Consider the following 23,493-nt stretch of genomic DNA (forward strand, 5'->3'; position numbering starts at 1 on the left):
ATATCTTGAATGTTGGGACAGTTCAGATCTTGGATCTGAGCTTCTTTACAGCTGGGCATCCACTCCTGTAAAAACACGCCCAGCTGTGCTGGCTGTTGTTTTTGCTTTTGGCAAACAAGGATTCTGGCATCGAAGTTTTTAACTGCAGGAATTACATTAGCAGTTCCCAGAGCTCAAGGGTGGGTGGGTGTGTGTGCAGGAGGAGCTAATTGGATGTGTATAAACCATGGGCTAGGCAGAGCTTTAAATCCTACTTGTATTGTTCCATCCTTGCTATCTTCTGTTACACTGGGGTTTCAGAAAGGTAGAAAACTATGAAGTTACACACGAACCACTTTTTCCCTGTACAACTATGAAACAGCAGTGAGGTTACTTTTGGTCTTTTTATGTTATGAAAACAACTTTTAATTAAAATAGTATTAAATGACTTGAATTGTTTTTGAAGCTTTAACTACATCTGTAGCTTAAGGGAAGGGAAACAGTTAAGCAGCCTAAGCTGGTTTTTTCTTTCCTCTATTGAAGACTTAAAAAAAAAAAAAAAAAAAAAAAACAGGTGATTGTTCTTCCCCCATCCACATCCCTTCTATGCCTTACAGTATTACATGGCAAATAAGGGGCTTCCTGTATTCAAACTTTCAGGATATTCTCAGATCACATCAGACTTCCTTCAGCAAGCATGTGGCTCAATAATATTTTTTTCTTTCTTAATGAAAACTAAGATCCTAGTGGAATTACTTCTCTCTAAGATCTCAAGTTTTGGGAGAAATTGGATATTGCAAGGTTTATTATGTAAAACTGGCTTTCCATCAGAGTCTGTAAACCTGACTGGTGTATCAGAGTTGTAGACTGGCTTAAACATGTTGCAGATACTTAATAAGGGAGAGGGGCAGTTCAGCTCTTGCACAGGGCAGTATTTCTGCATTGTTGTTGTTGTATGATTTAGCCACACCTAAGTTTGCTCCAGACTCATTGACTTGGATCATGGCGTGGCTGGCCTGGGCAGCATGGGGTAGTGTGTGCTAACCCACCCACTGCTGACCCTGTTGCCTGAGAAGGCTTTGCAGCCCCTTGCTGGGGTTAGACTGCTCTGGGCACACAAACCAGGTGGTTTATAGGTCTGTTCACACTGTACTACTGCAGCTGGATTTTAAATTTTCTTGCGCTGCTCTTAAAAAGTTATCCGCCATTTTAGTGCACTATAGCCCTGTCTACTAAGGGCAGCCTACTGTTAGCAAGGTCAGTAATAAACCACAGTTTATTGCTGTATCTAATGGAACATACATAATAAAAAAAAATTGTTTCACATTTAGCAGATCATCTGTAGCAAGTAAACTCAGTCTCAGTAACCTTGTCAACCCACAGAAATGTATGCAGGTTTGTAGCACCTGCAATTCTGTCCCCAGTTGGGCATGAAACATGCATTGATGCAAGTATGTCTTAAGTTTCTGATCGCTGAGATTTTTCTTCATCTTGTGAGCTGTGTCTTCCTCTGTTGTAAAGCTGGCACTTTCTGCTTGCCTTACTGATGGGGCCATGGGTAATGGGTGGGGTATTTCCCACTCCTACTTATTCACAGAGACTTGGCCATGGGATGGAGAGTGGCTGCTCGCTTCCATCACTACATCTTTCTCTCTTGCTGAAGAAGAAGCAGAAGGAAGTCACCTTTTCCTCTGCCACCTCCTTTCCTCCTAGATTTGCTTCTCTTCCCGCTGCAGAAGAAAGGGAAGACAGTAGGGCCAGGACCAAGTTTGTTTCATGCTCTGTTTGTGCAGAGGTCACAGCTCTGGCTTGATGCTGACCTGTTGCCTCCTTCCTCCTTGCTGGTGAAAACCCTCCTACCCTTCAGCATCACCCGTAGCCCATGACAGTATTTTCTGTGTAGCCCTCCAGCCTGCCCCAGCACTGTTCCCATTCCCCTAGCACTGACATCTTTCTCTTGTGAGCTCCTCCTCTGAGTCCCACGCACAGCTCAGCTGCTGCTCCACTGAGTTTTTTAGCCTTGGGTGATGCCGGAGGCCAGAGGGCACCAGGGCATGAAAACCTTTCTGCAAGGGATGGTGAGGAGGTGTCAGTCTGACGAGAGGAGGAGAGGTTGAGATGGGATGGAGAAGGCAACACCTCTTACTCTGAAGAACCAGCTGTGGGCTTTCATGGAAAAGGACTGGGCAGCAAGAGAGCTGGTTTCTGTGTCCTAGCTGCAAAACAGCCTTTGTTCTGAGAAGCGAGGCTGGCCCGAGGGTAGGCAGGACACAGCTCCCCAGCTGAGCAAGGGTGAGCATTAGACAGCAGTGAGGACAGCATATGCACCTTAAAGTTGCACTGTGATAATAGGGGTTTTTGGGGGGATTTGTTTGCTTGCTGCTCATCAGTGCAGCATTCAGAAGAGAAGTGCCCTTTCCTCCAGCTGAGAGCACACGGCTTTTGTCCTTCATCTCTTGGCACTGAAACTTTGGTGTTAAAAAAAACAAGACAAAATCAACAGTGCTCTGCCCCCTGGCTGAAAAAAAAATAAAAAAGCTTTGCTTACTCCAGCATTATGGAAATCTCTGGTTATCGGACTCAGGGCTGTGTTGTCCTAGGGACTGGAAGTTGTGTCCTGGGAAGGGACATCAGGGACAGAAGCCAGTCAAGAGGAAGAGTGCGATGGGCAGTGCTGGGTGAGCCCCCTCTGCGTGGCAGCATTTTGGGGCTGCCCTGGGAAAAAGCCACGGCTGCGAGTGCCTCTTCTTCACCCCTGGCTTAAATGAGCAGCTCTGGAGCTGGGGCAGCAAAGGCAAGCTGTCCCCCAGAGGAGAGGGAAGATGGTCCCAAGGGAAGGGAGAAGAGTGTCCCAGCCACGCCGCGCTCCCTGGCCAAGAGCCATCTCCCTGTGCTGCAGCTGGGTCCTGCATCGCTCTGCGGGACCCCACCTGGCAGCGGGCTAGCACACGTGGCAGCTGTCGAAACATGAAGGTGACTACATTCACCTTTGTTTTATCATTGATGAGAACAAACATGCCAGTTTCAGGATGTGTTTTGCACATGAACTGCTTGGGCCTTTTCAAAGCTGAGAACTAATGCAAAATTTGAGGTCTGTGTTTCGAAAGGCACAGTGCCTACATCTGATATTCCAAGAATCTTAAAGGTGGACAGTCCATTTTTAATAGTGATTAAGGTCACATGCTGCGTACAGCAGGTTTTCTTGGTGTAGACTCTCAGATTCCCAAGTGTACTACCTAAACATAAGCTGTTGGCAAAGCTCCAGCATGAGCTATTGGCAAAGGACATTAGTTTAGGAGAAAAGGAAATGCAGAAGTCCGCATGTTTTTAACGTGAGCAAGACAAAACCAGAGTGAAAATTGGCCTACATTTTCTTATTTTTCACTTCCCCCCCTTATATTTTTCTCTTTAAAATTCAGTCCCATCCTATTACATAAAAAAAAAAAGTCCTCAACCATGTTGAATTTTGCCCTGCTTAATTTTTAAATTGCCAAGAAGAAAGAGATGGACAATCATGCTGTATCAGGGGATTGTTGATGGTGCAGTGGTGCAGTTGTTGTGCTGCCAACCTTAAGTTCTCAGATATCACTGAAGTATTCTCAAACATAAGACATATACTTCAGATAATCACACTCTCTTACATAGTCCTCCTGGAAAAATAAATGTTAACAAAATTGGAGGCAGACAGAAGGGTAAGGATGTAATGCTGGGACTTTATGTATGAAAATTTTCCCCATGTGACAGTTGATGCTGTGGTATTATGAGGTATTGGGTTTTCTGTTGTTCTTTACAAGTAGTTGGTGGTTAAACATACGAAAATACTGTTCAAGCTAAATATATTTTATTTACTTTCTGGGCTTTAGATGATAGGTGCCCTCTACTTTTGCTTTGTGTAGTGACAACACTGAAACTGTGGATCTAGAAACTCCTAGACATGGAGGTCCAAAATCCAAAGCCGAACACTTTCAGATTTGGAAGTTTGTGAATTTGGTCTTTGGATCCAGCCCATTAAAAGGAAGCGGCACAAGCTATGAAATCGGATCTAAACATGGGTCTGTGTGCAGGATTTGATGGTTCGTAAGGCATTTTGAACAACTACCTTTTGGACTCTTACCCAACAGTGCCTCTTTAGTGTGGCCACAGCGTGTCAATAACGTGTTGCTGGGGAATGTGAGGCATTTCCTTGCTTGCTTTAGCCATCTTGAAGTGAGCAATGAATATCTCAATTGTTTTTCTAATCAATGGATCCAAGCAAAACATGTGAGAAAATAACATTGATTTATTAAACTCTCCAAGATGAGTAGCAGAAGGCATTTACTTAATAGTTAACCAGTAAAACATGAACAGCCCCAAGTGAAGTATATCTGCAAGCCTCCATTTGACCTTGGGTTGCTTGTGAGTAAACAGTGAAAGGAGTCTGAAGAGCGTTTGCAGACAGGTATTTGCGTTACTCGGCTGCTTTGCAGGTAAGGTACTGCTGCTCTGGCTGCCTCCGTGTCATCCAGCCATCACAGAGCTCACTTGTGCAGCACAAAACATAACCTGTCAACCTGCTGTGTTTTTTAAATTCCTTCCGATGACAAAAAAACCCAAACCAACAAGCTGCTGGAGAGTAGGGTAGCAGAGATAAGCAACCAGAATGATTTCAGTACTGCAGACCAAAATAAATGGTTTGTTTTGTAATTGGATACGAATCTAAGACATAAACCTTGACTCAGAGACTTCGGGTGTTTATGTAAACTGTTTGCTCTGTATATATCTCTGTCAAAGTATCTGAAGGATGCTTATCTTGTCAAGGCTTAGCTTTTGCATCATGACTAATGTGTTTAACAAATTTTAAGGCAAAGTGCAGAATGCGACTTAGCTGGTTGGTGAAAAAAGTTGTGTGATTTGAGGTAAGTTTTTCTCAGGTATAAATAGTTATATCTTGGAAGGACTTTTGTGCTTTATGCTCTTAAAATACTTTAAAGTCTTTTCTATGGCTTAATAACTATTATCTGAAGAGATTTCTTACATACTGTGGGATAGGCTTTCAGCCTCAGTGTGCTTCCATTCATTTTTTTCAGTTAAAGGAAATAAATAATGTTTGTTGTATAATAAAGAAATAATGAAATTCAGGGAACAAAGAAAGGATCTAGAGTTAGGGAACAAAGGGACGTTTGTTGGGTTTTTGTAGTCCTGTGTAATATGAGAACAAGTACTGCCTTGATGTCACTGAGGAGAGTTCAAGAAGAAATTTATTTATATATATAAAAATAAATAGACATTATCAGTTTAAGTAAACCGTTGCCAACATTCGGGTTGGTTTTTATTCATAATAACGTTTATCCTTTATGCACAGTTGAGCGTTGGGGTCTTGGAGGGCGCTGAGCCTGCAGGCTGCTGGGGCCCTGAGCCTGGTCCCACTGGGTTCCCGCTTCAGGGACAGGGCTCCTCACAGCCGTCCTCCCGAAGCAGGGCACTGGTGCGTGGAAGGACCAGCCGCATGATGTGACTGGTCTCACCAGGCCTCCATGCTTCAGTCTGTGTGTAAGGGCTGTTTAGCCCTTGCAGGGCAGAGGAGCACGGGTGGGTGCCTGCTCTTGCAGGAGCTGCCGGGGAGGTGTCCCCGGGGGTGCGGGGGGGGGGGGGGGGGGCCCTGGCAGAGGCAGCTGCCTGTCCTCGAGGAAGGGGGGGGATGTCTGGATTACACAACTCTGAGCATGTTTGAGACCCAACTAGTTTCCTGTCCCTGCCTCATGCTAAGATACTTCTCTGCATTATTCCCATTAAGGTATTTCCAGCATTTCCTATTTTACTTTTTAAATTTCATTTGTTCTTGGCTTGCAGAACAGCAGAGCAATATATTCAACAAGGATCCATTTTCTTTTTTAGCTTTTTCTTTCAGGCCTGGAAGGTATGAAATGGAGCAGGTTTTTTATGTTAAAAGAAATGTTAATGACTCCCAGTGTAAATTAGCTGAATATATTCATTATTAAGTGTTAAAATGCTACTATCTGGTGGCACTATAGTTGAGCATCTTCAAAACATCCCATGAGAAATTGTGCCAGAGATTTAGACTGAATTAATTTGAAGCCCGTTTTATTTATGATTGAAATGTATTTTGCAAATAAGTCTGTGTGTTTGTGTTGCTCTTCTGGCCAGCCAGAAAAAGCACAAATAGATATGATAATGTGTCTGAAATGGCATTTCTCTTCATGAAATAGAGCTTTACCTTGTAAAATTAATTGCTAAGATGTGTTGTTTCAGCGTTGAAAGGCGAGAGGAATGAATCCAGAAGATGCTTCAGACATCTCGGTCGACTCGTGCGTGTAGGACCAAGAATGCAGGGACATTTATTTTGACAGCAAGGTGAAATTTGGTGTCTTACTTTTGCTGTGGAACAGGTTCTCTCCCTCTACCTTACCTGTAAGAGATGACTGCCATTTGTTGGCTTTTTCACTGTGTTTTTGTGGTAGACTGCTCTGCCTAACAGCCTGCTCTTGGGGGTTCTTTCTTTACTCTCTACAGCTCGAAACAAGCCCCAATTGAGATTTTTTCATTCCTGTGTATCAGAATTTCCTGATTTAAGGAGTGTTATGTAGGAATGGGAGAGCTGAGAAACTCAAGTCATCCATCTTATTGCATCATATCATAAAAATAATCTGTAGCTGATGCTTTCTTTCCAAACGCTGAGTGTTTGCAGAGCATGTGCACAAAGAGGAAGGTGAGTGGGACGAAAGGCCCTTCCCTGGAGAGGTTGCATGTGGGTCACAGTGTGTCCTTTTGGCCTTTGGACCTGCTAGCAGGCAGCTGATTCTCCTCAGCTCTGCAAACCTCTGGATTTAAAGTGTGGTGTGTTTTGCAGGTGGATGTTCAGAATGAGACCACCTCAAAAAAAAAAAAAAAAAAAAAAAAGGCTTGAAGATGTTGCCCCTAGATGCCTGTCTGTGTGGTGTTTGATCTAGGAGAGAGCCTCTGAGTGGGGAAACTATAATTTCCTACATATGCAGAATGTTTAAGCACTTTTTTTTTAAAGTCTGCCATCTTAATTAAATATCTGATTTTTAAATCCACATTCAGGCAGCTTTCCTGTTTGCATCCAGCAGACTGCAGTTCCCGTTCACAAAGCCCCTTGGTTTTTTTCTAGCTTTCCTTGGATTTATTTGCAGGGTAGTGTTTTGTTTTCTCTGTAAGCCGTTTGGAATACATCTTCACTAGCACTGTAGCCAGAGGGTTTGTATGTCATTCAAAAATAAAAATAAAAAATCTCCACCTACTGAAAAGTGAACAGCATAGCCCTAGCAACCGACTGGTGTGTTCGAACCACGGGGGGACGTTGAACAAGTAAGACCAAATAACATCTTCTCCATAATGGCCAGGGATGCAGTAGAAGTGCCAGCTAGTGATAAGATTAATCAGAACTGATAGTGGAGAGAGCTTTGTTTGTATTTTATTTTTATTTTTTTAATGGTGGATTGTAAATAGAGCCTTGGCGAAGTGGTGCTTGTTCTTGCCGGCATGAGCATGGTGGTCGTCTGGGAGCTCTAGAAGGGGGATCTGCTTCTGTAAAAACACCCCCCCGCCCCCCCGCCCCATCTTGCACTGACTGTGTATGTGTTGAAGCAATGAGGAAGGTAAGTCATGGTTTTCTTGGAAAGCAAGGGAGAACTTAGTTTAAATGGTCTGTCAGGCAGGGTACTATCAGTGCATTCCTCTCAGGTGTGTTCTCAATGGCATTGTGCCAGGGGTGGCTTTCGTGCATCTGCCTCTCCATCTCTTGTGTGCACCTTGGCTTCTCATTCATCTGCTGTGTCATAGATCCATCTGTGTTAAAATGATGATTTTCTTTTTTTTTTTTTCTTCTTTTTGCTTTAGTGAATGAAATGAATTTAAACTGCTTGACATCATCTGAAATATGAGCTTTTCCTTATTTTCCTAAAGAGCTCCATTGCGCTTCTTCAAGATGGATTTTTGTTCGTGTTACCAGACTGTGTGGTTTTTCTTAGTCACTGCCAACAAAAAAACCCTTGAAGCTTTGTGTTTTCTCTTAGGTTTTATTTCTATTAAACCAAAGCCATAAAAAGCAAAATGAAGAAAGGAACGTCTGTATCGGGAAAGGTCTGCTGCGTTAGTGGTGAGCCCAGGCTCCTCTCAAAGTTTGTGAAGTCAGAGGCAGTCTCGGTGCCCTTCAGCAGGCACAGGGATTAATCTGCTGGTGTTTCAGTATTGTCCTCTTTCCTATAATCCCGAAAGGCTGCTGATTTATGACTTCTGTCTAATAATTGCGTTTCTTTGACTCCTACTGCACCTCCCCTTTCCACCCCCTTCCTCCTGCGGTTTGTTGTCTTTTCTTGTTTCATGCAGTTTGGTTCTTTGGTCTGCTGGTGTATGAGGTCTTTGATTTCCTCCCTGCCCATCCGTTTCTGTGTGCTGGTGATGGTGTGCAAAGAACAAAAGTGATTCTATGCGCTTACTGGGGAAGGATGCCTCCAGTAGTATTTTTCTATCACAGCATTTTTGCTTCCTGACTGCTAGGTGTGATTGATGCACTGTGCTGGGAGGGTGGCCAGAGCAGGATGTGCCGTTCCAGGCTCGTTTTCAATGAGCACTTTTAGGACCAAATAGCTGGGGAAATGGGATTTTGTTGCGTCATCTCCAGCTGTTCGGCTTGGGGGCTTTTTGTTCTTTTTATTTCACCTCTACAAGTTTCTCAGCTGTAAGCTTGGTCAGGCTGCTAACAGATGCTCCATGAGTGGTGGAAGGTTTTTTGGAGATCAGTGTGTTTACACGGTTTTGTTTCACTAAATTGTATCTTAAAATTTCTCACTGCTGCTCTTGGCAGCACAGCTCTTTCTGCAGTAACAGTCAAGGAAACACTGTGCAGACTGATGTTTCTCCTTCCTTGAAAGTAGGACCTGGTAACAGTGGGGTAGATGCTGGAGGTCTCCTGGATGCTGTTGGTACCACCATCTGCCCCTGCTGCTCCCTTCAGTAGAGCTGTTTTAGGCATTTTTGATAACCACAGACAAAAACCTTGTTTAGGAAAAGCAACGAGTGCTTTTTTTGGAAACATAAGGAGTGACTGTGCCTGGATGAAGTGCAGGGATGGTGATTTTTCTGTGCCTGTGAGCCATGGTTTTTCTGTGCAAATGTAAATTAGCAGTTCCTTGCCCCCAATTAGTGTCTCTCCTAGACAGAAGGTGAGGAACAAGGAGGGCACTGTGAATAAACTTGATTAGGGAGCACTCTGTTCCTTAGCACATTTTTAGCCTGCAGCTTGGCTTTGCCAAGGCAGCCTCTTCAGTAATGTATTTAATGTTTGATTGTGAGTCGTGCTGAGCTCCCAACGGTGGCTGAGGTGGGAAGGCACCTCTGGAAGTCTCCAGCCCACCCGCTGCCCAAAGCAAGGTTGCCCAGGGCAGGCTGTGCCGGGCAGTCAGTCTGTGAGTGGCTCCAAGGATGGAGATCTCAAAAGGGCAACTCTTTCCAGTGCTTGCTACCCTCACAGTAAAAAATACTTCTATTTTTAAAATTTTTTTAATGCTTAAGTGGAATTTCCTTTGTTTTAAGGTGTGCGCATTGCATCTTGTCATGTCACTGGGCGCCACGGAGAAGAGTCTGGCTCTGTCGTCTTTACTGACCCCATGAGGTGTTTGTTCACACTGGGAAGATCGTGAGCACTCCCGATTCCCAGACATTAACTGGCTGTTATGGGTTTGTAGATGCTTTGTGTGTAGGTCCTCTTCCGCTTGGAGCTGTGAGGAATCAGAGTTTTGCCTGGGGCAGCAGCAGCCCTGGGGTTTCTCTGTGTGCTCATGCGTTCAGAGGGAAATCCAACTTGGATGACCATGTTTACTGGACTTCAGCAGGACCTGGTTATCCATGCCAGAGTATCCTAAAGGGGAAAGGACAAGACTGTCTTCAGAATTGTCCAAGTGAATGTGTTTGCAAAAGCTGAGTTTTCTGCTCATTTTTACTGGGCGTAGAGGCACCGGACCAAATATCTTGAAGGATCTGCATATTATGGCAGGTATTGTACTGCTTGAAGTTTGCTATTTATGTTGATTTTAAATTTGGGGGTTTCCTTCTTGAAGGCTGGAGGTCTTCAGTTATGATGCTACTGCATTTTTTAAGATTTACAACACCTTAATTTACCGGTATTTTGACTTTTTAAAGTTCTCTTGGCTTTTCTGACTTTGGCAACTAAATGATAAAGCAAGGCATTTGCCAGAAGTGCAGTAGTCTTTGTGCTGTCCTTCAGAAGTTACCTTTGAGTTTGGACCTACTTTATGTAATAAAAGTTTTGATGTGGAAGATGAAATGTTTGTTGGCATTTTAAGGATAGCATTTCAGCAAAGCTATCTGGCAGTCTCCAGTGAGAGCTACCTCCCAGGTGGATCAAACCAATAGAGTGACTCATAGGAGGGAAAATTCAATTTGTAACGTGAATTTTTATTTTATTTTGGTTTTTAGTAGGCTCTTTTCCAGGACTTATGCCAAAGAAACTGTGAACAACTTTCTTAATTGCTTGTATTGGGGCAAATGTCAGCAGTGTTAGGCCTAATACAAAAAACAAATGGCAGCGTATGCAAAAGGTTAAAGCAAGTTTTCCTTCCTGGTGTTTGTTTAGCTTTGTTCCCTAACTGTATTTATAGCAGAAGTAGTCTCGTGTGTCCTAGATTAAAGTCACGGCAATCTGGGCTATTTCAGTGGCTTATGTGTCCATTGTGCTAGGGTGGGGGACTGGGAACACCTCTGACCTCTACAGCTCCACTTCAGCAAAGTACCTAAGCGTGTTCTTAACTTGCAGACCATTGGAATTTCGGGTCTGCTAGTTCACCTGCCCAGGCAGCACATCGGGCAGGTTCACTTTTTCAGGCTTTGCTGGGAATAATTCTCTGGGGACCACTTCTGGCTTTTCAAAGCTGGCTCTTTCAAAGTAAGATCAGGTTGTATCATTACAGCGTGAATCTCTGCTAGGCTCAGGGCAGCATTGTCAGGGCGATAGTCTGTGCGTGCGTGCTATGTCCAGTGAGTCCTGGGCATCTGAGATATCCTGCCTGTAGGCAAATGATTGCATGCCCAGGACTTCTGGATTGTCAGACATCCAGAAATCTTGAGCAAATGGTCAGACTCCTCCTTTCCTATACCACAGATTCTTGGGGAGAAAAAATGCAGTGGATAGACATGCGGTTTATTGCTGATTTGCAGTTTCCTTTTAGTGACAGAGGGCCTGTGTCTTCTACACGAGCTTCCCTGAAGTGCCATGTGGGATTTCTGAGGTGCTCTATGGGATGCCCCTTCAGTGGCACGGACCTGTAGGCAAAGCAGGCCATGGGCTGACCAAGAGTAGGAACCGGGTCATCAGGTTGGTGCTTTGATTCTTTGATACCAGTTCTTGCCTGGTGGTGAACACCTTGAGTCTTGTGGTCAGCAAACGGCCCCAGTCTTCCTGCTGGTCCAGTGATGGTGGTGTCTGAATTCAGAGAACATGCAGTGAAATGAAGTTCTTTTTTGCAGATTGAATCACAGACTTGAGGCTCTGGATCCAACGTACACTCTCAGTGTTTCATTGCTCCTTATGGTGTAGCTGGTGATCGTTCCTGAGAAGAGAGAAGATGATGAGTGATGCAAGTGATATGCTCGCTGCGGCTCTGGAGCAGATGGATGGCATTATAGCAGGTAAACGCTTGGGGCAGCTTCTTCATTTAGCTGTTTCCTTTCTCATACCTGAAGGGCAGAGTTTCAGGCTGATAAGAGAACGTGTTGGTAATTCTGTTTGGTGTCTTCCATTATAGCTTAGCAATTACAAATAAATGGAGTGGGGGGATTACACAGACACGGATAAATGGATTGTAGTTTTTTTCCTAGCCTCTATCAAAATGCTGCTGAAAGTGGCTGAGTGATGCAGTTCAGCTGGTGCACACAGCACCATGAAAGCCAAGGACAAGGCACGTTTCAAACTAGGCTGAGTGTGTTTAAAGAGCTGCTGCAAGGCAGGAGGTTTGCCTGATACTGGCTACTCTGAACTTCTCTCAACTCTACAGAGTTAAAACATGAATTGAACTTTCCCTTTTTTCAAAATTGGAATGCTCTGGGTCCAAACATTTGGTTTGAACATTTGATTTTTTTATAAGTACCTATAAATTGTAAGTGGAACAAGGAGAAGCATTGCAAAGTATCCAACCTCTGCTTTTAAGCTGAGTCTAGTGAGTTAGAAAATAATATAAGTACACAACACAGAGGAGCAAAGCAGCAAGAAATTAATAGTCTAATCCTATTCCAGCAGAGCTGTGCAAACAGCTACCCAAACTGAAAAAATATTCTGCAAGGATAGCAACACAGTTATAAAGTCTTTAATAGTTCCACTTAAAATAATTTCCCTTAGGGAAAAAAATCATCATGCAGTGCGTGCTTTGTTTGAACAATGACTTTTCTCTGCAGTTTTCCTAAAGATATTAAGGACACATAGCAGGAACACATGTAAGGTGGATTCAGTTGGATCATAATGATCTCTAAAAATACATACAAGCTGTGACTTTAGTAATTTCCATAAGTAGATACTGGTATTTGAATCTGATCATGTATCTGTGTTTCCAAGAGCCTAAGTTGGTTATGGCAGGATGAGGTTTAATATAAAAATAAAATGTGATGTTGGGATGTTTAAGTCACCAGAGACTTCATTTACCCGTGTGTCTGAACAGACCTATAAAATAACAACGGGATAACAACTCCTATGCCATTGTGGGTATTTTTCTCTTTATTTTTTTCAAAGGGAATTAGCAGAATACTCACATTTTTGTGGCTTGCCAGATGAGATGAATGAAAGTTCATGGAAGTGCATATATGGCATATCACTGTAGTTTCCAGAAGTTGATAATACAAATGATCCTCTGTTGTGAACCCATCTCATTGTGCTGAGGCATTACAGTGTTAAGGTCACAAATCAGTGTGCTGAAATTATAGTTGGAATTAGCTAGGTTGACTTAAATCAGCCTTAATCCTGAATTCATAGTTTCCTACCTTACTTAATATATAGCAAATTTTAATGTAGGTCAAATATACTTACTGGGAGTTTATGCAAATAAGAGATTTTTCTCTTTATTAACATGCAAATGTCAGTACTACCCTGTCAAACTGTTCGGTTTAAAATTTATTCTTGTGTAGAAGTGATTTGGTTTTTTTCTTTATTATCACATTTTTCTTTACTCTTCTAAAAAATTTCCAGTGCCTTGGAGCAGCATAACCTATTTCTACATGAAGAATGCAGAGCATGGTTTCCTCTGGACACCCTCACTGTCTGACTTGTGTCATGCAGTCCCTGCGGGGTGCCTCAGAGCATCGGCAGAGCCTGTTCCCCCCGCAGGACTTTCCACCGGCGATACACAGGGTTGTGGCTGCACGTCCTCTGTGGTGTCAGCCCACCTCCTCGCGCTGGAGCTGCCGTCTGCGTGGCGCCAGCCAGGGCTTCGCCTTCTCCAGACGACCGCGTGGCGCGGACAGAACCCAGCACCAGCGTTGAGTTTGGTTCAGTGAAATGCCAGCGGGAGCAAACACTGCCTTGCTGAGTGTTGGACCCACTTGCCTCGTGCCTGACCCCGTGCGGTTTTGTTCCCCGCAGGTTCGAAGGCGCTGGAGTATTCCAACGGCATCTTTGACTGCCAGTCCCCCACCTCCCCGTTCATGGGGGGCCTGCGGGCGCTGCACCTGGTAGAGGACTTGCGGGGCTTGCTGGAGATGATGGAGGCGGACGAGAGAGAGGGGCTGCGCTGCCAAGTCCCGGACTCGACGGCAGAGGCTCTGATTGAATGGCTCCAAAGTCAGATGGTATGGTCTGGCCTCGTTTCACCCGTGACACGCTCGTTCTGTATGATAGCTAGGCCAGCTCAGTCAGCGGGGCTCTGTGTCATGCAGGTGTTAAAAAGTTTTAGAGTAGATTTCAGAGAACCAAAGGGTGGAGATTTTTGGTTTGGAGGTGCTGCTGCGGGGCCTTGGAAAAGCTGTTGCTCAAATACCTTGTGCAGTGGGTTGGTCTGTGCTTTCGTTGTACCACCGTGTCTCAATCTAGGGAGCAAAACATTTTCGGTAACTGGAGTTCCGTCTCAGAGTGTTCGGGAAAGACATTTTTATAGGAATCAGGTGCTTAAATGGAAGGAAAAAATTTGTTTTCAGTGTGAACTTTTCACTAAAAAGCATTTTTGGCAGCCTATTTCCTACAAGGACAAGTGTTATTACTGAGCTTCCTTACCTGGTTTATAAAAGAAGTGAGTGGTATAAGCTCAACATCCCTTTAATCTGGATACCAAACCAAATTTTTATTTTCTGTGTTTGGGAACCTGCCAGTTTTTGTCACCTTGCTTTAAAAATACACCAAAATATACCTGACAGGGCTGTTCTTTCCCCAAGACTTGGTTTTCCCAAAAAGTCAAATATTACTGAAATGGAGGCTACCTGAAGACTACCCTGGGAAATAAAATGTTGTGCTTGTCAGCAGGTGAGTTACACGGCATCTTTTCTGAAGGACTCGCTGGTTTTGCCTCCGTGCGCCCTGTGACTGGTGACTTCCCAGCAGGGCCAGAGCCCTCGTGCTCATGGTCTGTGGCAGGGTTTGCTTTGTGGTGTCTGGGTGTACGCAGGTTTTGGGGAAGCACCAGCAGTGGAAGTCAGGACTTATTTCTGGAGGCTGTGCTTCAGGTTTTAAGTCAGCCTGTGGCTGTTACAATGACAGCAGTGGGTGTGCGCTTCTGTGTGTTCTGCCAAATCTGTCTTACAGCGGTGTCTGGGTCCTGTTGTCTCACACACTTGGTGTTGGCCAAGGTAACACCGTGCTGCCGAGATGGGGATGCCAGGTCTGATGAAGGCTGGGTCCGATGCAGGACAGACCACCGCCATGGCTCTGTGTTGCACCCTGAGCATTGCTGCTGTCGGGACAGGCAGCCACTGTTGCCTGGTTCCTTCCCAGGACGGGCATCACACCCTCTCAGAAAGGGTTCAGTCACCCTAGAGCCATGGCTGATCTTGCAGAAACCGTTTTTGTTTCGATAGTCGGGTTTATTTCAGCGCTGCATTGCGGTGGGTGTGGGGCTGTGTGTGCCCGAGCTGGGCCGGCCAGGCGCAGGGCCGCGGCTGGTGCTGGGCAGCCTGACGTGCCACGTCGGGACACGCGGGCTGTGTGCAGCGCAGCGGGGACAGGGGCGGGCCTGGGCTAGCACCATGGGGCTCGCTTCTCTATGTAGCTCTTGCGGAAAGGTTTGAGGGGAGAGAGCTTTTTTTTTCCCCCTTTGCTTTGAACTACTCATTTGAAAAAGCTTGAAACTTAATGAAGCACGTGGGAGCTTTCCCACTGCCTCCAGTGGGATTTGGATCTCGCCCCCACTGTCAAAGTGTGGCAGCCAGCGCTGAGATCAGGAGGAGGAGACAGGAGTGACGTTCGAGTCAGATCTTTAAAGCGCGCAGAGTTCCTGCTCACATCAGCGTTTCCTTCCTGCGTAATGTACAGCAGTGAACATCGCTGTAACTAGTCTCTGCTCTGTGAGGAGCAGAAATCAAGGGACACAACTGGTTTCATGGCAGTATGGCCTTTATAAATCAAAGTGTTCGTATGCCAAATAAACAGCCTTGGAAATTAACTGCTCCCCGTGACATGCACAGGCATCAGTAGTATGTGCTTAGTGATGCCGATCCACCACATGTTGTTCTGAAGTAAAAGGGCCCGTCAGGATGGCTGGAGGCTGCAGTGCCTGTTGAGATTAATGAGGCCAAGGCCAGTCATTGCCCCTTGTGATGGCAAATGTGTGACTTCAGGATGCCTGGCTGTTAGGATCTGGAACGGGGTCCTGCAGATCCATGTGATGTGGGTCACTGCACGGTTTTTGTTGCAGCCATGGGTTGAATCCAGGAGAGGAAGGGCTCTGTTATGCCACCCAGCTTAGTGCCTGCTGAGCACTGGAAAAGACATGGCAGGGGTTGTGTGTACAAAAGATTGAAGAAAATAGCTGTTCAAAGTATGCTTATCCTCAGTCTGCTTCAGATTATTCCCCTGTACTCTCTGGCATCCTTAAAGGGGGCATCCTTAAAGCCCCCTAGTAGGAAAGACTGAATGTTACATTTCATACTGTGCTGCAACCGTGGGATTTGCAGGTGTCACCAGTGTTGCTGGCGCCTGTCTGAGCAGGAAGGTGTTATGTGAAGTGCCCAGATGATTTGCAGGAAGGCTTTTTGCAACTATGCCCATCCTTACAGAGGAGGGGAAGACACCTCCTTGGTTTGAAATCAGTTTAATCCTCCATGCATGAAGAAGTTGTCTCCACTGGGCTATTCCAAGCTGCTGGAACTGGTGTTTGACATCCCATCCGAAGCTGTAAGCAAGTCTCTCGTGTCTCAGAGGGGGAAAAAAAAGTGTTTGCTGCTGCCAAACAGTGTGTCACAAGAGAAAAATCCTCTCCTGGCCCTGGCAGGGAAACCGCTGATGCCCTAGTTGGGAAGAGGATCTGACAGTAGTGTCCTAAAGTTGCTTGCTTGTGTAAAATGGGGCAGAGCATTCAGTTTTGCCATGCCAGAGTTGGCGGCCCCGTGTCTGCTGCCCCGTTCCTTTCTGCTCCTCTCAGTGTGTTAGAGAAGTCTATGCAAGCACTCAAAAAGGGCCAGTGAGTTAAAACGCCTCGTGCTGACTTTTTTTAACTGGTGGATGCCAGATGGCCACGTGACACCAGAGCTGATGTACAGCGCCCAGACATCTGGCAGAGCTCTTCCAAGAGAATCCGTCGGATGGCCCCCGTGGGGAGTTCAGAGAAGTTGTATATACAGCTTTCTGCTGCACAGATAAGCCAGTTTAACAGTAATACGTTATTTCTAATTGTCAGTCTACAGCTCAAAACAGATCTCTGTCTTGCTGAAACCCTGCTCTTGTCTCCATGTGCAAATGGAGGGCAGGTGAACATCACAGTTAAAAATTACAAACAAGGCCATTGGTTCAAAGTCTGGAAAGGGACTGAGGCCTTTACTAAGCTCAGACATGTTGGGACTGTGTGCTTTCACTGGGGACCAGACCTGAAATCCATAGCTAGATGATAACTATTCCAGAGTTTTGGAGTTTTTTCAGATTTCTCCTGATCAACAGAAATGTTTAACGTATTCTGATGTGTGCTTTAATAAAACATGTGCTGTACTCTGTGGAAATGGAGCTTCTGGCTTGAATATAGACAGCCTGTGAGTAATCTGTGACATCATTATTACTAACAAGACCATTTTAAATGAAACTGCTTTTGCAAGACCAAGGCAGCCCCATTGTGTCCAGCTGGAAGTTGGTAGATCCATCTCTTGAAGAATAATTCTCAGAAACCTTGTTCCCAGTCATGAATGTTGCTCCAGTTTTTCTTCAGTTGAAACAAACAAGAGACAGTTTTCTTTCTGGTTATTATTTTTCTTGACAGTGTTTTTTTGGTGTCTTTTTTTTTTTTTTAAATACCTCTTATGCAACAGCCTCCCAGAAAGAAGAAACCAACTGTGTCTTGTTAAAAAGGAGGGTGAAGGGTAGAAGTGGGTGGACAGTCCCTTCCCACACCTCAGAGACAGCTTCCCCAAGCTCCTGATCTGAACTTGCATATGTGGGTCCTGTTATGTGCCTTCTCCTCTTTAGAGGATGTGCTCCTGGAACGAAGGAGCTGGGATAAGACTTTTTCTTTAAAATCCACAGCAAGTGCACCTGTGGTTTTAGCTTTGGAAGTGACTTTCTGAATTTGGATACATATGTTATAATTTTTTTTGGTTTTTTTTTCACTCCAGAAGTGAATTTTTGAAGATCATTAAAGCAAAACAAACTTCCTGGACTTCAAAGGTTTCTTGAAGAACATTTTCATCTCATCTGAAAATGATTGTCAATTTGAGCTGTGGCACCTATAGTGGCTTGTGCAGTCAAGTGTTGCTGCTGTGAACAGCATATCTGTCATCTCACAGAGCAGCCTCACATTTTGACACTTCTTCAACAAGTTGGTTCTTCCAGAGAGTGGCTGGGAGTAATGAGTTAAAATGAGGGGATATTAGGTTTCAGAGAGAAGTTTTCTTCACTGGCTAAACATAGGTTGTCATCTTACAGAGATATATTGGCCTGTTTGGATGACAGGGTGGTTCCCAAGTGGGGGAAGCAGTTTGGTTAGCCAGAAATCATCTCATATTTCTTATTCATGGAATAATCTTGTCTTCAAACCAAAGTTTGTTGTTTGATTGTCTTAGTGTGGGTGTACAGTGCATTCATTTGGCTCAACTTCTGCTTATGTTGAGTTTAGCTATCAAAAGGTCCTACGGTAATGTGTGGCACATAGGTGTTTACCACCAAACGCCTGCTGGAGATCCCTCCTCAAATTACAGTATGAAAGGAGCTTTGTCATAGCCTTTCAGCCTGTCATCATAAACTGCCTCCCAGCAATACTTTTTGTCTGTAAGAGATCTACCTCTCTAAGTTCTTGAAACACAGGACCCTGCTTCTTGCTAAAGGACATCATCCAGACTGGTGAGTTTTTAACACTGGAAGATAATATAGCTCATTTATAGCACGTCTTGGTGTGGCATCTTCATGCGTTGTGGATGAGTTCATCAGCGGTGAGAACAACCCATGCGGTCCTGCGCTGCAGCGTAGGGCAGCCCTGATGGCCCAGCTGTTGAAAATCACCATTCCCAATTCAAAAAGCATCAGCCTGGCTTAAAAAACACAGCTTCTGCTCCTCTTCTGCTCTACTCTTTTGTTCTGGGTTATTCAGCATTCATGTTTTTGAGATTTTTATCTATCAATGGTAGTTGTAAATGTTTCTTTTTAATAATAAAAGCTGTGGGGTTTGAGATAATCACAGGACTCCTGGAGCTAGGCTCTGTGGTCAAAAATACTAAGGATTTGTTTTGCTGCTGCTGTTACTGCATGAGTTGAAACTTAAACGTGAGGACAGAGGTTGGTTGTTGTTGTTGCATTTTACATGGTTCTTAAGTATGACATAAACTTGAGACAAGCCACTCGTGAGACCTGGGACAGTTGAGTCAGCTTTCTCCTTCCTCTTTTTCTTGGTGCCTACAAGTGAATTACATGTGCACTTCCAGCTTGTACAGTTAATAGCCCATTAAGAAAAGAAAATTCCCTCCTGTTTACCTTGTAGCTAAAGAGGTCAGAATCGCTCTTTTCTCACGTGTTTTTGGGTTGGATGATTTCCACAGAGCCAGGAGGGTGCAGAGAGGTGGGGGTTTGGCGAGGAGCGAGGGTGGAGATGGCCAGCTGCCGCCTGCGTGGGGCTGCCCTTACTCCCGATCAGGTTTACACAGCTCTGCGCCCCCCTGCTTTCATCCTCCTCTGCCTCGCTGCCTGGCCTTTGTGTGTTGGGATCCCAGCGGGCTCAGGTTGGAAGAAGGGTTGATCTTCCCGGGCTTTGATGTGTTAATTCCCCAGAGGAGCTGCTTGCTCCGCCTGAGGAGCGCTGCTGCTTCCCACATCTCCCTCTCCACTGCCACGTTCGCCTCCATCCTTGGCTAGGCAAGGAAACCTGCCGTCACTTACCCTCTCCGTCTCGGTTCAGAGGAGCCTTGACGGTGCCGCTCGGCACAGCGGGTACCTGCGGAGCTGGGGCGGCAGCTCTCAGCCTCGGCTGCCTGCCACAGTCGTTTGTGTCCTTAAATGCATGAAGATAGTCATGACCAGCATGGAGTATAGCTGGGACATTCACGGACACTGCGTCTGGCTAAATAAGGTAAGGCTATCTGTGTTTGTTCTGGCTCTTGCATTTCTCCCAGTGACAAGCTATAGCTGGGCAACGCTGTTAGGGAATAAGCATTTTGTCTTCCTCTTGTATCAGATACCAGCTGAGCTGCTGCTGAAGACGCTGAATATTTTGAAATGATTGCATCTTCCCTGTTCAACAGCCGTGTTATTCACATTTAGAAAATGTTTCAGGTAAACTCCTCAGAGCGAAGGTCTGTCTTAAGCTGGTTTTCTTTCAGAATTCACTTTTCTTGTAGTGAAGCCTTTTAAATAGAATGCGGGGGTTTTTGAGTGGGTTTGTGGGTTTTTTTCCCCTGCTCATTCTGTAAGGAGGAAGTAATCTGTAAACTTTAGGAAAAGCTTAGCAGCAGGTCTGCCTGCTTGCTGCCGGACCATGTGGAGCAGGCTGCAGATATTCAGAGCGATGAGTAGGGAGGCGTGAAATGCAGGAGATGCCTGTTTGGGAGGGCAGCAGTGTGCTGCCACACAAACTGGGTAGACACTGGTACGGGTTGTGTTCAGGCAGATTTGACCAGTATGAATTTGGGAATCTATACTTAGAGAGGGTAAAGCTGTCACGGCTCTGTATCGCAGGGGAAACAGTGGTGAATACTTCGGCTCTGCCCGTGGCACACCAAGTGATGTTGAGGTAGCTGAGGCTGGAGGACCCTCCTTGCAAGGGACTCTCTGAAACTGAGTGAACAAGCAGAACAGCAGTAGCTGTGCTTAACTAAGCGTAGGCAATGTGTATTACAATGATCTGAACAACGTAAGCATGTTGATGAGCTCTAATTTAACTCCAGATGGTCAGAAAAGAGATGTCAGGGACAGCTCACTTACCCAACTGTTGACTGGACTGTAGTGGTCAAAACAGTCAGTGCAATCTGCCGTAAAAGAAAATAATGCTGTGGAGTGGCAGCTCCTTCTATACAAATCAAATTGCATCAACAGCAAGAACAGTGTAATTTGTGCTGCTTATGTCTCAAAAGCAGAAGAGAAGATGAAGGAAAATGAGGGTATCAGCTGCAGAAGGCTAAAAATGAGCTTTATTTTTGAAAGGAAAATTCAGCAACTGAGAAGAAACGGATTTTTATATTTATTTTTTTTTAGAAGGTTTAAAACAGCAGCTATTGGAAACCTGCCTGCGGTTTGGAATGCTAACTCACTTCCAGGGGAAAGGGATTAAAGACTGAGGGCAGGCAAGCTGTGAAAGTTTGGTGATGCATCTGCTTAGTACAGGAATAATGCCCTCCAGAGCAGTGTGGAGTTTTACACTTACATGATTGCAGACAAAGCTTACACATGTGTTTAACAGATTAGCCATGGATTGATTTTGCCAAGTTTTTGAGTGCACTGGGTCTGATCTTATAAGGCATTTTAAGTAAATGCTTAGCCTGGAACTCCTGCAAAGCCTCGGTGGCATCATGACAACTGTTCTTTTGTTTTTAGGATTAAGGTTGGTATTGGTAAATCTGCATTCTCTTCCCATACAGTGTTTTGCAATTAATCCCTGAATTGAAAACACATGAAGAGTTTAAATGCTTAATTGAAGATAGTTTCTAAGTTGTTGATCAAAAAGACCCTTCTTTGGAAAATGTCAAAGCTTGTCTTACACAGCTAGTAAAGTATGTTAATCCTATATTGACTTTGATGATACAGATTTGATCCAGAACTACCAGGTGCCCAAAATATGCTTGTGGTTGCTGTTGAACCAGATATTTACTTTTTCTTTTTTTTCTTCTTCTTTTTTTTTTATTTTTTTTTGTTTCCCCCCAGAGCGGAGCCATTGCTCTGCAGGGTGAGTAGTTGCCAGGCTCAGTCCCAGGGGAGGCTGCAGGTCCCCAGTTGAAGAGAAACTCCTGAAGGACACACGGAGTGTTGCTCACCCAGGTTTTGCACACACCAGGTCTCCTGGCATCTTTCAGACCTCCCTGTAGCCAATTCCTCCCCCGTGGGGCTCCCTCCACCCTGTCTCCTGGTACACTGCTTTCCCATATCCAGTGTTTGGGCATCTTCCCTCTCCATTTCCCCTCAGTCCTGCCCACTGCTGTCATTACCCTGTTCTCTTCCTTTCTCATCTCTCTGGGAAGAAAATCATGCCCAGGTATCAACTTTTTACCTTTGAAGGTAGCGCAGAGGAGAGATGCAGAAAGGCATTGTGTGGCTGTTGCCTGCTGGTCCCTGATCTCTGCACCACCATAGGAGGTGCTGGGGCTGCTACTCTGAAATAGCTGTCATGGCCTTTCTGTGTCATCCTTTCTCCAACTCTCATCTTTTTCCCCCCTGAAACCAAATTCAGCAAGTTTCTTGCCTTTCCGTACCTAAAATGAAGAGTTAGTCCCAGGTATTGTGCAGAAGTTACAACATTTCAGACAAAAAGCAAACTGCTGTTGGATTGTACTGTTTCTGTTTTCAGTGTACTACAGGAGATCTGTTTTTATGCAGATTTTACAAAATATTTCTGGCAAGAGACAGCAAATACATCTTTGTATTTGGTTTTGTGGAAGAACAACCTTTACACCAGTCCTCTATGGGGTTCCCATCACCTCCTCCCTCTTAGGCAATATGCAGCTGCAGCCTGAACTTCCACTCTCTAAACGCTCCTATTTTAAAGCCAAGTATGATGTGCTGAGCAAAACAGGGTTTTTTTGAGAAATGTGAATGGAGTTTAACAACAAAGGTGTCTTGGCAAGATGCTGTGTGCAATGACTAACATTCTACTTTAACACCTCGTTGGTTTCACAGCATCATAGACGTTTCCATCATAGTGTGAAACCAATTCTTACCTTCCTATATTTTCTTCACACAGTTTTTGGTTTTAGTTAATTTGTGTCTTGTTAGGCTGACTAGAGGTATCAGGAGGTTCAGTGGTTGGGGTGCTTATATGGTGGTTGGGAGGCAGGGAGTTGAGTCTGTGCTTTGACAAGGACTTTCATGTTAGCCCTGGCAGGATGGAGGGGCATCTTTGCATCTCGGCTGCCTGCTTGCAGTAGGGCTGAATATCACTTTCCTGCTTCAGATACACACACTGGATTGATAAATGTGTTGTATATTACAAAATATGGACACTGTTCTTATGGAGGCTGAGTAAGTGCCTGAGATATACTGGAGGACTTTAAATGAGAAGGGAGCTACAGAATAGCAAAAGTATGCAAAAACCTCAGCTTTGTGTTTCACATAGAAGTCAAGTTATAACATTTAAAGCATAATCTGCTCACTGGGCAGCTAACAGGTTTCTTTTGGAAGCTCTTCGACTTCTTTCACCTAAATTAAAGTGTTACAAAACTGAAGATCTCACTGATCTTGAATGGAAATCCTATGGCATGAGCTAAATTCTGGTAGAGGTCAGGGGAAAAACAAGGCAAACTCAGAAGTTTAGAGTGCTTCTGTATGGTTCTTAGTGTCTGGATGGTCAGAAGGCCTGGTGATTTACTGCTAAATAATTCTGTTGCAGGGTACCATGATATGAGGTATTGGTACAAATTGCTAAAGAGCATCCTTTCTTAGTCTACTGTAGCTCTAGTGATTTCAGGGAAGATACTGTGGTCCCCTTGTAATGTTACACGTGTGCTTGGCAGACACATTTACTACTGCATGCTGATGTAAAAGCTGCCAGGACACAGCCTGCTTTCTTGAGAGCACTAAGGTGAGGTCAGATATTTTGTACCCCCTCCTCTTTGCTTTGTGTCTAATCTTAAAGTGGTGCCGGTGGGAGTTCTATTATTTCAGTTTCCAGTGAGGCAGTTTCTCCCACCACCCTAGGTCAGACCTATAACTTAGAAAAGGAGTTTTAG

At 44.8% G+C, this 23,493-nt stretch overlaps 1 protein-coding gene across 15 annotated transcripts in view; it reads left to right on the plus strand.

Annotated features, from left to right (window-relative positions):
- The window catches only part of PPFIBP1 (PPFIA binding protein 1), a 115,947-nt gene that overhangs the window by 52,369 nt on the left and 40,085 nt on the right, over positions 1–23,493 (plus strand). For 14 of the 15 annotated variants that reach the window (XM_074825527.1, XM_074825531.1, XM_074825530.1 and 11 more), the window contains exons 3-4: positions 11,482–11,643; positions 13,583–13,788. In XM_074825527.1, coding sequence (XP_074681628.1) covers positions 11,580–11,643; positions 13,583–13,788 — 270 coding nt within the window. In that variant the 5' untranslated portion in view covers positions 11,482–11,579. Of the gene's footprint in view, positions 1–11,310; positions 11,330–11,481; positions 11,644–13,582; positions 13,789–23,493 lie in introns of those variants that run through there. The other variant, XM_074825528.1, reaches the window with a different exon arrangement.

This window comes from Strix aluco, chromosome 5 (genome assembly GCF_031877795.1).
Source record: "Strix aluco isolate bStrAlu1 chromosome 5, bStrAlu1.hap1, whole genome shotgun sequence".
In the NCBI taxonomy this organism is placed as follows: domain Eukaryota; kingdom Metazoa; phylum Chordata; class Aves; order Strigiformes; family Strigidae; genus Strix; species Strix aluco.